Source organism: Scylla paramamosain, chromosome 39, assembly GCF_035594125.1.
Source record: "Scylla paramamosain isolate STU-SP2022 chromosome 39, ASM3559412v1, whole genome shotgun sequence".
NCBI lineage: Eukaryota > Metazoa > Arthropoda > Malacostraca > Decapoda > Portunidae > Scylla > Scylla paramamosain.
The window spans coordinates 1,128,528-1,142,500 of NC_087189.1; the positions used below are offsets into that span (position 1 = coordinate 1,128,528).

A 13,973-nucleotide genomic window follows, 5' to 3' on the forward strand; every position below is an offset into this window, starting at 1 on the left:
GGCGAGGGGGAGGGCGTGGCGGGGCGGGGCGGCGCGGGGGCCAGGTGGTGGCACCCTCGTATGCAACAACTGAAGTAGAGTGTGGTGGCGGGCGGGCGGCCCCGACATGCCACCTTACCTTTAAATCTACACTTGTGTTAAGGCATATAAGGAGGTCTCTAGCACATGGACTAAAAATAGGGTGCAGTATACATACAGCACTAGAGGGTAGAGAGAGACGGCGGGCGACAGTCTGTACAGCGGGTGGTGCTACTCTAACGTCTCCAGATGCTCACACAACAAGGTTCTCTTTGAACAGCAAGAAGCTGACGACCAGGCCTCGCTGGACGCCTCTGTACAGTGTCACATTATAAAAACTTGATATGTGTCCACCATGGTCTGTAACAAACCATATGTAGTATTTAGCATTACTAACAGTAGCGCATGTGTTCCATCAGAACCATACAGGGAGTATTATTATTGCACTGTGATCAGTCCAGGTTGTGAGGCATCCCGGCACGAGGGAGGGGGAGGGGGAGGGGGCCGGCCTGAGGTGTGGGGGGCGGCGGGGCGAGGAGCTGGCCGAGGCACGTCGCCCTCCCTGGCTAGCTGGGGAGGCCTAACAAGGGGTCATCGAACCTGCTGCCCAGAGACTGTAGTAACCTAGAGTAGACGCGGCGGCTGTATCCATCCATCCATCCATCCACCCACAGTGAACAGGAGAGGTGAAGTGAGAGTTAAAGCTACGGTATAGTGTGTTGGTGGGCGCGGCCAGACCTGCCCGCCGGGGCCTCCTCCTCCCCCCGACTGTCGAGGAACGGTGGGCCTTCTCTTTGTGCACGTTTGACTCAGTGCTGATAAGTTTACCAGAACCGACGCACGTAGTACTTCATCACGATGACTTAAGCCTATAGTCTCACCACTTACATGATAAACAATCGACAAGAGGGCAAAGCTTGGTCGGGAGTGACCGAGAGTGGTATACATGCAGGCAAATAGTTCTCGGCAGAAAAAAATCTGCCTAGTTATAATTTCACCCTTGTCGTTTGTGTCTGTATTAACATTTCACATTTCTTATTGGTGTCTAACTTTACTTGACAAAACTATTTGGGCAAGTCATCCAAAACAAAACATGCAACAACAGAAGTGTTACCTTACGCGCTAAAAAAACTAAGCTATTCACAAAGCTGTACAGTGTCTGGTCGACTCGCCCAAATTCTTGTACTAAACCACCATGACGGTTTTGAACGAACTCAAGACACTGAGTCTAACAGAGATTAAGTAGAAACGAGACAGAAATGCCTTAATTGTAAAATGGTACCACCTTTTTTTTTTCAATGTTTACAGCGTAGGTCACTTGTTTACATGCTGCCACAGAAGGAACCTACCACAAAGATTAGTCTCTATATAAAAGTGTAAAAGAATGCATATATTCGCCTTTGCTTAGTGACGTAACAGGAAGTCCGTCATGCGTACTTGTGGGACAGGGAGGGACGGGGGCAGGGGGTCCGGGGCGCCGCTCCGGGCCCCCTGCCCCCGAGGGACGCGTCCAGGTGAAGGAGTGTTGGGAAATGTTTGAAATTTTGTGTAGAAACGACAGCAGCAGCGGAACTGACCACAGCGGTGGCGTGGTGCCTTGTTTGTGAAGGTCCACCGAGTGGCTCCAGCAGTGTTTTGATTCGTCCCTCGGGTGTGGCGGCGGCGGCTGCTGGCTCCGGGGCGGCGCCCGTCAGGCGGCAGCGCCGTGCTGACTCCGCGATCAGTTGCTCATGACTTACAAACAATCATAACAGTGTGCAAAGCACCCAAACAATGAAGGGCAAACAAACTCCACTACACGGGGAGGCCGGGTGGCGGGGCCTCGGGGCGTGGCGGGACCGGGCCAGCCAGCTGCTGCCGTGCCAGACCTGGGGGGAGGAGGAGAAGTCCCTGCACGAGGCACGGGTTCCGGCGGGGGGCGCGAGGCCTCCTTCCCAGCCCCGCGCGGGAGGGCGCGCACTGAGGCGCTGTTTACTTTTGGGGTTACGGGTCGAAACGGAATTTTTAAGAAGTAGAAAGCAGCGTGAGTGTGGCGGCGGCGGCGACACCTGTGCCCCGCGCCGCGCCGGGCCGCGCCGCATAATGGAACGGTTAAGTCTTAAGTACATCAACAAAAATACAACAAAAAAATAATATTTGGTAGAGGCGTCCCCCAGCCTGGGAGGGGCAGGGCGGCCCGCCCACACTCACTGATTGACTGACTGGGTGGTGCGGCGCTGCAGATTAACATAAATTTTCATCTCAATCTTGTTAGCGCCGAGCCGCCGGCGTCACATACCCAACTCATCACATGAAGCGACAACACAAAAATGGTAATTGAGTTAGTTAAGGCAGCGTCGCCCCGGCCAGACACTGAACACAAAACACTACAGCGGCGGGGCGGGCGGGGCGGGACGGGGCGCGCCGGGCACCCCGCCCCGCCTCGCCCCGCCCCCAGCCGCCTCCACTCTTCCCTAATATAAAAATATAGTATAACAAACTTATTACATAAACATGGTAAAATAAATTATCAATAAATTAGCAACACTAAATTAAGTACATGTGTAAATTTTAGCACAGCTTCACAAAATACTCTTTAAGTACAATTTGTTTCCATTCTTTGGCAAAGTTTTGGAATGTTTACGAATTCACCTTGACTAGCAGATGTGAGCTTTGATTGGTTGGAATGGCAGAACCCTGACTAGGAGTGGTAACCGATGACTGGGCGGCCCCGCGGGACCTCGACGAAACGGAATAGAGTGTGACTAGACTCGTGGGGGGCGCCGCCCGCTTCCCGCAGCGGCGCCCCGTGACTGAGGCTTCACTTACAAAACTGAGTTACTTGGTGACTTACACAATAAATACATAAAAATAAATAATCAACATCAAATTGCTCTATACTAATATGAGGGTAAACTTATAACTATGACAAATCCATCTTGGCGTGACTAGTGACCGATGCGGAATGTGCTGAGATCATTGTTGGCTGGAACCTTCCCGCCCTGACCGAGCATCGTCTGCTGTGACCTGAAGTGACCTGTGGTGTGTGTGGGCGTGCGGGCCACCACCACCGCGCCCCTGACGGGCTGCTTGCTTGTACTGTGCGGGCGGGGCGAGGCGGGTGCCGGGGGCGGGCCCGGAGGGCGGACCCTCGGGGGTCGCGCTATTGCTGAGGGTGCCCGCGGGCGCCTGTCCCGTAGCAGTTGCTGATGGGCGTGGGCTGCGCGGCTATTGCGGCGCCAGGTAGACCAGGGGCTGCGGTGTAGCCTGTCACAAGTCGTGTTCGTCCAGGCAGTGGCCCGCCATGGTATTGGTCTGGTTGCTCACCTGGGGCACCTGGGCCACGTGGACCATCGTGCCCCCCGGGGCCAGCCCGCACATCTTTGACCCGCTCTCGTTGTCGTCCTTCCACTTGTCCATGGAGCGGCGGCGAGCGTTCATGAAGAAGTTCCCCACGGTGGAGGGCTCCAGGCCAAGCTGCCGCGCGATGGTCACCTGCATCTCCTTGCTGGGCCGCTTCGTCTCCTGCAACACAGGGGAGGCGTTAGGACACCCAGGGTGCACACACACACACACACACACACACAGCAGGATCTCAAGGAACACCATGATAAACCCCAGCACAAATAAGGCAGACATTACAATCCCGACACAATGCATGAGAGTTGACGGCCCCGCGCCACCAGTGGCTGCTGGAGGCGGCGGCGAGGGCTGCTGTGTCCCTTCACCTGCTGTACTATACGCATACACAGGGACACCTCTTTACACAAATTTGTCTAGAAGGAGGAGGAGGAGGAGGCGGAAGAGGGCAGGTAGGCAATGGAAGAGGAGAAGGGAAGGAGTGGCTATTGTAAGGCACTGGCAGGCTCCCAACAAACCCTAACACTCTCTGCTTCTCTGAAAAAAATAAATAAATAAAAAAACCTGTGTCGCCCTTAATAAATCAATACTTGAACTGTGCTCATTTTTTAGTGTTGAGGAAATGTTGAGCTTTGACTGTGAGGGATGAGTGAGTGCGGGCGTGGCCTGACCCTGGTGGCGGGCGGGGTGTGCAGGGCGGGGCAGGAGGGGCGGCTCCCTGCGGCGGGGCGGAGGCGGGGGCGTTGCATTGCTTCTGATCAGCTTGAATGTATTCTGACAGTGCGAAGAGAAGACTGGCAAGGTGTCGGTGCCCGGGGCGTGCAGGGAGAAGGGCGAGACGGACAGGGGCAGCCGCACCGTGCGGCGCGCCCCGCGGAGAGGTGGCACGGCGCGGCGAGGCCCACACGCGGCCTCTCTTTAATTATGGCTGTGAGGGCGGGCAGGCGAGGACCCTCGTCGAACAAGACACTCATTAATTTATGAAAGAGAGTCGACCCCTGAAGGGCTCTTCCCGCGCGCCCTCCAGCGCCCCGCCCAGTCTTCTTTAAGCGCCATATTGTTTGCTTCTCGCGGCGACACCCAACATTTTTGTGAAGGCCGCGGCGAGGCGCGCCATTGTTCCCAGACCCACCACGCCATCAAAGCCGCCGACCCGACGCCACTTTGGGCGGGGCGGCGTGGCGGCGGGGCAGCGGGGCGCCCCGGGATGTCTCGCCTGGGGTCACCGCTTCCCGGCGCGAGGTGTTGTCCCCGGGGGAGGGCGAGCCTCCTTCCCCTAAACCTCTTGGTCGCGCCGAGTGCCGCGTCTCATTATGACCCGCCACTCGTCCCCGGACAAGTTCAGGCCGAGCACTGCGCCCCGCCCCGCCCCACCCCGCCAGGTGGATCGCCGACACTTGCCGCGCTGACGCCGCGAAGAATGTAAATGTATCATCTGTCGTGTTCCCAAGACGCTTCCTCTGCATAGCTAAAAATGTTGACGGGCGGCGGCCGGGGAGACGAGCCCCCTGGCTCTCCACCCAGCACAGGCCCCTCGCCCCCTCACGCCCTACCCCCGCGGAGGGCATTTTTTCACTCAAAAAATCAGAACGTGACATTTTGGTGGGTCAACCTGCGGCACTATTATTTTCTAATGATATTGATAACCCGGTCAACAGTAGCGGCGGCGCGGGGCAAATGGGTTTTAGGTATCGAAAACCAATAGGGCGCGAGTCCTTGGCCGCCCCGAGGCCGCCCCGACGCTGACCCGCCGGCCATTAGTCACAATAAATTCCTGATGGAAAACCTTATTAGATTGTTACCGACGACGAGGTGGCTCAGTGTGTGTGTGTGTGTGTGTGTGTGTGTGTGTGTGTGTGTGTGTGTGTGTGTGTGTGTGAGAGAGAGAGAGAGAGAGAGAGAGAGAGAGAGAGAGAGAGAGAGAGAGAGAGAGAGAGAGAGAGAGAGGACACAGCTGGTGCTTCTCTCTCTCTCTCTCTCTCTCTCTCTCTCTCTCTCTCTCTCTCTCTCTCTCTCTCTCTCTCTCTCTCTCTCTCTCTCTCTCTCTCTCATAAGTAACAATCTTTTTTTTCTCTTCGCTTCCCTCAAAGTTTATGAAAATAGTGTTTTTTCCCAGGAGCCATTAGCACCATATTTTTGCCATTATTCTTCACGGCAGCCAAGACTCATTAACCAAACGCAACTGTTCCTCACCTAAACTTCCTCCTCCTCCTCCTCCTCCTCCCCTCTTCTTCTTATTTCTCTCATCCTTTCATTCTCTCCTTCAGTATTTTCTCTTTTCCTCTCTTTCTTTTCTTCTTTGTCCTCCTCCTCCCTCCCTCTATATTCTCTTCATTATCTTCTCTTTCATTCTTCTCCTTCTTCTCTTTCTTCTTCTTCAGAATCTTCATACCTTTTTCTTAAACTCCTTCTTTTATTTCCATCATCATCATCATCATCATCATCTCTCTCTCTCTCTCTCTCTCTCTCTCTCTCTCTCTCTCTCTCTCTCTCTCTCTCTCTCTCTCTCCCTCTTCTTGTTCTTTTCCTCTTCGTCAGCATCTCTGCCACCTCTTTCTTCCTCTCTTTTCTCATTTCTGCCGATTCTTCCCTTCCTCCTTCATATCCTCTTCCTTCTCTTACTCCTCTTCTTTATCTCCTTACTCTTCGTCCTCTTTCATTTCTCCCTTTTAATCTATATCTTTATCTCCTTACTTTATCTCACATTCTCCCTTTCTTCCTCCACTCTCTCCTCTCTTCCATCTTCCTTGCTTCTTATCTCACTGCCAGCATAGATAGATAGATAGATAGATAGATAGATAGATAGATAGATAGATAGATAGATAGATAGACAGATAAAAAAGATACATTGACAGGTAGATAGGCAGGTAGACACAGAAAAACAGATAAACAAATGGATAGATGGGGAGATAGATAAACACAGATAGATAAATAGATAGATAGATAGATAGATAGAAGGAAAATAATGAAAGAAGGACAATGGCTGACCTAGAAGTGACAAGATGTGAGTGAGTGTTCTGAAGAGGACGAGAGAGAGAGAGAGAGAGAGAGAGAGAGAGAGAGAGAGAGAGAGAGAGAGAGAGAGAGAGAGAGAGAGAGAGAGAGAGAGAGAGAGAGAGAGAGAGAGAGAGAGAGAGAGAGAGAGAGAGAGAGAGAGAGAGAGAGAGAGAGAGAACAGAATAGCACAGTAGAAGGCTCCTCCCCACCAACCCACCAAGGAGGAGGAGGAGGAGGAGGAGGAGAAGCCAGGTACTCAGTATTCTCAAAACCACATGAATGAAGAATTAAGTTAAATCCTCCCTTCGATGTTTCTTCGTTTTATTGAGTAACTGAACGATGCATAATTAAAGGAAGGGCGTTGCTGCTTTCCTCTGAGTGCCTGGCGACGCCCCTGAGACCCTGCAGGAGGAGGAGGAGGAAGAGGAGGAAGAGGAGGATACGAAAAGTCTCTAAGAACATTGTAAATTGAAAGAAATGTAAATAAATACAGTAAAAAAGGTTAACAGAAAGAGAAAGAAAGAGAAAACAAGGAGGAGGAGGAGGAGGAGGAGGAGGAAGATGAGGAGGTGTAAGATAAGGACACGAAAAGAAGTCTCTAAGAACACTCCACAATGAAAAAAGATAAATGCAGTAATAAGTTTAAGAAAAATCAGGGTAATCTTATATTTTGATAAAAGAAAAGGAGAGGAAGAGGAAGAGGAAGAAGAAGAGGAAGGTGTGGATAAACGATCTTCAAAGGTTCCTCTTGCAAAAGGAAAAGAAAAAGAATAAAAAAGAGAGGGACAAAAAACGTGAGGAGAAAAGCAACGTGAAGAAAAAAGAAGAAAAAAGAAGAGGAAAAGATAAGGAAAAAGAGGAAAAATCTAAGTTTTCTCCTCTTCTTCTCTCTAAAACCCCGCCCAAATTAAAAACCTTTCCTTAAACAAACAATAAAACACAAAAAACAAAACCAACACCACTAACCTAACTAAACCAAAACAAAAAACAAAGAAAAAACAACAACAAACTTTCTAAGAACCTGAAAAAAAGAAAACGTGAAAAAAAAAAAAGAAAACGACAACATTTTAAGGGGACACTCACCTTAAAAATAGCTTGCAGTGTACGACGCTGTAAGTCCGTGGAAAACCAGAACGTGGCTTCTTGGGCGCAGGCTGCTGGTCGGGGGTGGTTTTGCTGCTCCTCTTTCCTTTTGCAGGCTGCGGAGAGAAGACAGACGTTAGTGCAGGCTGGGTAAGGTAGGAGGAGGAAGATGAGAGATGGGTGTCACATAAGAGGGAGGGTTAGGAAAGGATAGAATGAGGAAGAGAAGGTAATTTAAGGCTGTGGGAGGGAAAAAGGGGGCATGGGAGGGGCATACGTCGGGGTTAGGGAAGGACATAATGAGGAAGAGAAGGTAAAATAAGGGAAGGAATGCAGTATGAAGAAGAACAAGTAAATAAATGAGATAAAGAAGGTTGAGGAATAGATAAAACAAGGGAAGGAAGACTGAGAGAGGGATTAATGAGTATGGGAGTGACATGAGTAGGTAGAAATTGATAAAATAAGGAAAAAAAAATGTCTGCCAGGGTAGGAAAAAGGCAGGAGATAGTGTACTGAGGAGGCAGGAAGGGACAAAATGAGGGAAGAGGAGTGTGGCAAGGTAGGATAGGGGTAAGGCAGGGAAACAAGGTATTAGACGATAAACAGGGGGGAAGAAAACCTGCAGAAAATGAGGTAGAGAAAGAAGAGACAGGTTAAAATAAGACACATGTGAGGGAAGACAGAGGGTAAGGAGGTAGACACTTAGACAGAGGCATGGCAGGGTTAAATGCGACAGGGGATGAGAAAGAAAGGGAAGAATAGGAGTGTTAGCAGGGAAAGTTAGTGAGGCAGGGGAGAGGGAGGAAGGAAGGGCTGTGGGACATTTGTGGCAGAGTGGGGAGGAAGGGGAGAGAGAGAGAGGGAGGAGGGGAGAATAAAATAACAAGGGAACACAAGTAGAATGAGGAAGAGGACAGGGAGACGTGAAGAATGTTATGAGAAGGGGAAAGGGGAAGAGAGGAGGAGGAGGAGGAGGAGGAGGGTTAGAAAAGAGGGGAATAGAAGGTAAGGAAGGGAGGAATGATATAGGTAGATAATGGTAATGGAGGAGGAGGAGGAGGAGGAGGAGGAGGAGGAGGAGGAGGAGGAGGAGGAGGAGGAGGAGGAATAGTTACAAGTAGAAAGAGATAAGCTGAAAATCAAAACAAAAAACAAAACAAAAAAAAACAACAAAAACAATAAAAGAAGACTTCATTTAGCAGTGGTGGTAGTAGTAGTGGTGGTAGTAGTAGTAGTAGTAGTAGTAGTAGTAGTAGTAGTAGTAGTAGTAGTAGTAGTAGTAGTAGTAGTAGTAGTAGTGTTGAAGCAGCTCTCTCTCTCTCTCTCTCTCTCTCTCTCTCTCTCTCTCTCTCTCTCTCTCTCTCTCTCTCTCTCTCTCTGTGTGTGTCTCTCTCTCTCTGTGTGTGTGTGTGTGTGTGTGTGTGTGTGTGTGTCCGCAAACCAAACCAATCATACGTTTTACACTACAAGTCTTTCCTTCCTTCCCTCCTTCCTTCCCTTCCTTTGCCTCCTTCCCCCCTGTCCTTCCCAGCCTCACCTGCCGCATAGTAATGAGTCTCAGGTGTGGCAGTGACCGGTGAAGCTGCATTTATGAAACACAGAGGCAGTGGCGAGGCGGGAACCCTTTACCGCCGCATGATACCCCCTCTATGAATAAAAACGAGGCGGTGGAATACTGATAAAGGTGGATGAAGTGGATGAAAAGTGGATAACCGCCCTGATTTACAATGCACGGGATAGCCAATAGATTAACGCCACACGGGGAAATGAACCGGGTGGAGGAAGTGGAGGAGGTGGAGGAGGTGGAGGAGGTGGAGGGGGGTGGAGCTACATTTGCAAAGTCGTTTATCTCAAGCTCATTAAAGGGCCACCGCGGAAGTTAAATGTACACACACTGCTTTTCAATAATCTAATAAGCGTGGGAGTTTACGACGATGCATGGGAATCTGGCTAGGCATGTGGAGGGGGAGGGGGACTGAGAGGGGAGAGATGGGGTGTTGGGTACGTGGTATGGGTGTGTGATGGGAGGGATACAGAGGGGTGTGTGTGGGTATGGTACAGTTATGGGTGAAAATGTGGGTGAGAGGTAGGAGAAATGGGTGTGATGGGGCGGAAATGGGCGTGCGTTTTAAGATTTTGCCTATCACACGCCCACACACACACACACACACACACACACACACACACACGACCAGAATAACTGCGAGAGCGAGAGAGAGAGAGAGAGAGAGAGAGAGAGAGAGAGAGAGAGAGAGAGAGAGAGAGAGAGAGAGAGAGAGAGAGAGAGAGAGAGAGAGAGAAAGTGTTAAAATCGACACATTAACAACACCAACAAAAGGAAGAGGAGGAGAAGAAGGAGGAAGAAGAGGAAGAAGAGGAGGAGGAGGAAGACGAAGAAGAAGAGGAGTTGGAAAAAGATACAGAAGACATAAAAAAAAAAACACCCAAAAAAAAAAAACACAAGAACACCGTGAGGAAAACAATAAACACAAACAAGAAACCAAAAGAAAAAAAGAAAAAGAAAAAGAAAAAAACAAAAGAAAAAAAGAAAAAAGAAAAAAAGAAAAGATAAAAACGAACTAGAAAAAAAGACTGAGAAAGACGAGAGAGAGAGAGAGAGAGAGAGAGAGAGGAGAGAGAGAGAGAGAGAGAGAGAGAGAGAGAGAGAGAGGAGAGAGAGAGGAGACAATTATAGGTTAGGAGAAGGAGGAGCAGCTGTATTGTGCTCTGGCCAGTATATTGTTTCGTGGTGTGAAAACGCGGGTTCGACTCTCAATACCTCTCCCTCTCTCCCTCCCTCTCCCTCTCTCTCTCCCTCCCTCCCTCCGACACCCATCGTGCTATTTTCCAATCACGGGCGCCACAACAAAGCCAAAACAGCAGGTGAGACACAAAAGGCAAGGCAACGAGGCCCAGAGATAGAGAGAGAGAGAGAGAAGAGAGAGAGAGAGAGAGAGAGAGAGAGAGAGAGAGAGAGAGAGAGAGAGAGAGAGAGAGAGAGATGGTGGAGAAAATATGATGAGATGTGAAAATGAACATGAAAGAAAGAATGGAGGCGTACACACACACACACACACACACACACACACACACACACACACACACACACACACACACACACACACAGGTAACACAGGTAACAATGGACTGATGCGTGTAGTACCTTCTCTACTGATTATTTTTTCGCCAGGTGAAGCGCGGCGCACCTTGATTTTCCAGGAGGAGGAGGAGGAGGGAGGAGGAGGAGGAGGAGGAGGAGGAGGAGGAGGAGGAGGAGGATTACGTTTAAGGGGGTCATGAAGGCAACGGATTTTACAGGTAACTAATTAAAGACAGGTAGAGGGACAGGTGAGAGGGGGAGGGGGGGTATTAGGTGAATTAAGGAGGAGGAGGAGGAAGAGGAGGAGGGAGGAGGGAGGAGAAGGAGGAGGAGGAGGAGGAGGAGGAGGAGGAGGAGGAGGGGGGAAAATATTGTATAAGAAATAAACAAAGCATATTTAGTTAGTTGTGAAATATTCTTCTCTCTCTCTCTCTCTCTCTCTCTCTCTCTCTCTCTCTCTCTCTCTCTCTCTCTCTCTCTCTCTCTCTCTCTCTCTCTCCTCTCTCCATAATTTTTCTTACCACTCCTCCTCCTTTTCTCTCTCTCTCTCTCTCTCTCTCTCTCTCTCTCTCTCTCTCTCTCTCTCTCTCTCTCTCTCTCTCTCTCTCTCTCTCTCACCATTTCTTTTCCTTCACACTTTTCTTCCTCCCCCTCTCTCTCCCTCTCCCTCTCCCTCTCCCTCTGTTCTCTTCAGGTGGTTGACGAGGCCGAGGCATGAGGCTGTGTGCGTGTGCGTGTGCGTGTAGGAGGAGGAGAAGGAGGAGGAGGAGGAGGAGGAGGAGGAGGAGGAGGAGGAGGAGGAGGAGGAGGAGGAGGAAGAGGAGGAGGAGGAGAAGTTGAGCTTTGTGAGAGAAAATAATTTGTGAGAGAGGAGGAGGCGGAGAAGGAAGCATCTCTCTCTCTCTCTCTCTCTCTCTCTCTCTCTCTCTCTCTCTCTCTCTCTCTCTCTCTCTTTCTCTCTCAGTGGCGGGAGAGGATGGTCCCCTCGCCTGCCGCGCCGCCATTACCTCCACCTCACCTCCTCCTCCTCCTCCTCCTCCTCCTGTAGTGAATGAGAGTGTCAAAGTTTACCACAAGTGACCACCCTCATCTTCCTCATCTCCCCATCTCCCTCATCTCCCCACCTCCCTCATCTCCCCTCTCCCTCATCTCCCCCTCTTCCAACTTCTCCCCTCTTCCTTCTTTCCTCTCCCCTCTTTTCCTTTTCCCGTTTCCCTGTGTTGTGTGGCTACTCCTCCTCCTCCTCCTCCTCTCCTCCTCCTCCTCCTCCTTATGAATTAATTTGTGAGTGCAATTATGAGCTAGTCCATGTGAGGAGGAGGAGGAGGAGGAGGAGGAGGAGGAGGAGGAGGAGGAGGAGGAGGAGGAGGAGGAGGAGGAGGAGGAATAGGAGGAGAAGAGTTGTACTACACTTCTTGAGAGAGAGAGAGAGAGAGAGAGAGAGAGAGAGAGAGAGAGAGAGAGAGAGAGAGAGAGAGAGAGAGAGAGAGAGAGAGAAAGCATAACCATATAACCAACTTTTACTATTGTACTACTACTATTGCCCCCCCCCTCTCTCTCTCTCTCTCTCTCTCTCTCTCTCTCTCTCTCTGCTATTACCGCCTTTCTGTTATTCTATTTGCGAGTCCTGTGGCGCCCATACATAAATATTTTCCAAGATGGCGCCCTTCTCATGTATATTTAAAAGAAAACACTCATATATCTTTTGCTACACCTGCTTAGTTATACAGTGATACGTGTGTGTGTGTGTGTGTGTGTGTGTGTGTGTGTGTGTGTGTGTGTGTGTGTGTGTGTGTGTGTGTGTGTGTGTTGTTCTCAGTCTCTCTCTCTCTCTCTCTCTCTCTCTCTCTCTCTCTCTCTCTCTCTCTCTCTCTCTCTCTCTCTCTCTCTCATCCACACTGCATAGGAAGAGGAAGAGGAAGAGGAGGAAGAGATGGGGGGCAAGGAAAAGGAAGAAGGAAGAGGAGGAAGGAAGAGCGAGAGAGGGGAGAAGGAGGAAACATTAGGAAGAAAGGGAGAAGGGAGGAAGGGAGAAGGGGAGATAAGAAGGAAGGGAGGAAAGCGAAGGGGAGGTAATGGATGAGTGTAGCAAAGGAGGAGGAGGAGGAGGAGGAGGAGGAGGAGGAGGAGGAGGAGGAGGAGGAGGAGGAGGAGGAGGAGGAGGAGGAGGAACACGACCGCAACACTTTTCCTTCTTCTTTTGTTTCCTGGACATTTTTTTCATCAATTCTTTCATTTTCTTTTATTTTACTCTCTCTTTCTTATTCCCTCCTTTTATCACTCTTATTTCTTGACATCTGTTGCTTCTCTGGTGCATTAGTTAGTACTCTCTCTCTCTCTCTCTCTCTCTCTCTCTCTCTCTCTCTCTCTCTCTCTCTCTCTCTCTCTCTCTCTGATATCACCATTTCCTCATCATTCCTTCCTTCATATTCATTATTGCTTCACCTTTCCTCCTCCTCCTCCTCTTCCTCTTCCTCCTCCTCTTCCTCCTTCTCCTTCCTCCTTCTGCATCATCATTATTATCATTATTTTACAGAGTTGTGGTTTAGTGACGCGAGGTAACTGTGTGAAGGAGGAGGAGGAGGAGGAGGAGGAGGAGGAGGAGGAGGAGGAGGAGGAGGAGGACGTATCATCAGGCGGTGTTCTCACATGTCTCTCTCGCATTCTCTAAAATTCCCTGGGGGGCAGCTGGTGTGTTCCCTCCTCCTCCTCCTCCTCCTCCTCCTCCTCCTCCTCAGGGTCGGGGAGGCATGGGGAGGCTCCAAGATGCGATGGGGTGTGGCGATACAAGACGTGTTGGGGAGATGAGGAGAAGAGGGGAGGGAGAGGAGGAGGAGAAGGAGTAGGAGGGATGTAGGAGTGTGTGTGTGTGTGTGTGTGTGTGTGTAGGAGGAGTAGGAAGAGGAGGAGGAGGAGGAGAAGGAGAGACTTAACCACGTAGTATGTTACGAAGAAAAAGAAGAAGAAGAAGAAGAAGAAGAAGAAGAAGAAGAAGAAGAAGAAGAAGAAGAAGAAGAAGAAGAAGGGGGAATGGAGAATGAAAGCATATATTCAGTGAAGAAGAGGAGAGATGGGGAGGGGATGAGTCTGTCGGTGGTGGAGGGGGGGTCATGGAAGAGGGGGAGAGTGATGGGGAGGAAGAGAGGGGGGTGGGATAATAATTGGGGAACCATGAAAATTCACTGACAAATGTAAGGGGGAGACAGCCCCCCTCACCTTCCCCCTCATCTCCCCTGCCCCCTTCCCCCCTCCACCCCCCTCTTTCCCCTTACGGCGTCCCGGAACATAATTTGCTTAGGTAATTATGTAGCTGTATTAGATGGCTGTGGGGGGAGAGGGGGAGGGAGAGAGGGGGGAGAGGGGGAGAAGATAGAGGGAGAGGGAGAGGGGGAGAGTTGTAATCCTTCCTATTTTTCCTTTCCTCTTCTTCTCAATA

General features: G+C 50.3%; 1 protein-coding gene across 1 annotated transcript in view; it reads right to left on the reverse strand.

Annotated features, from left to right (window-relative positions):
* Nucleotides 1-1,135: 1,135 nt before the first annotated feature.
* LOC135091963 (homeobox protein onecut-like) overlaps nucleotides 1,136-13,973 on the reverse strand; it is a 220,116-nt gene continuing 207,278 nt past the window's right edge. The window contains exons 6-7 of the mRNA XM_063990033.1: nucleotides 7,438-7,553; nucleotides 1,136-3,522 (exon numbers count right to left, since the gene is read on the reverse strand). Coding sequence (XP_063846103.1) covers nucleotides 3,268-3,522; nucleotides 7,438-7,553 — 371 coding nt within the window. The 3' untranslated portion in view covers nucleotides 1,136-3,267. The remainder of the gene's footprint in view (nucleotides 3,523-7,437; nucleotides 7,554-13,973) is intronic.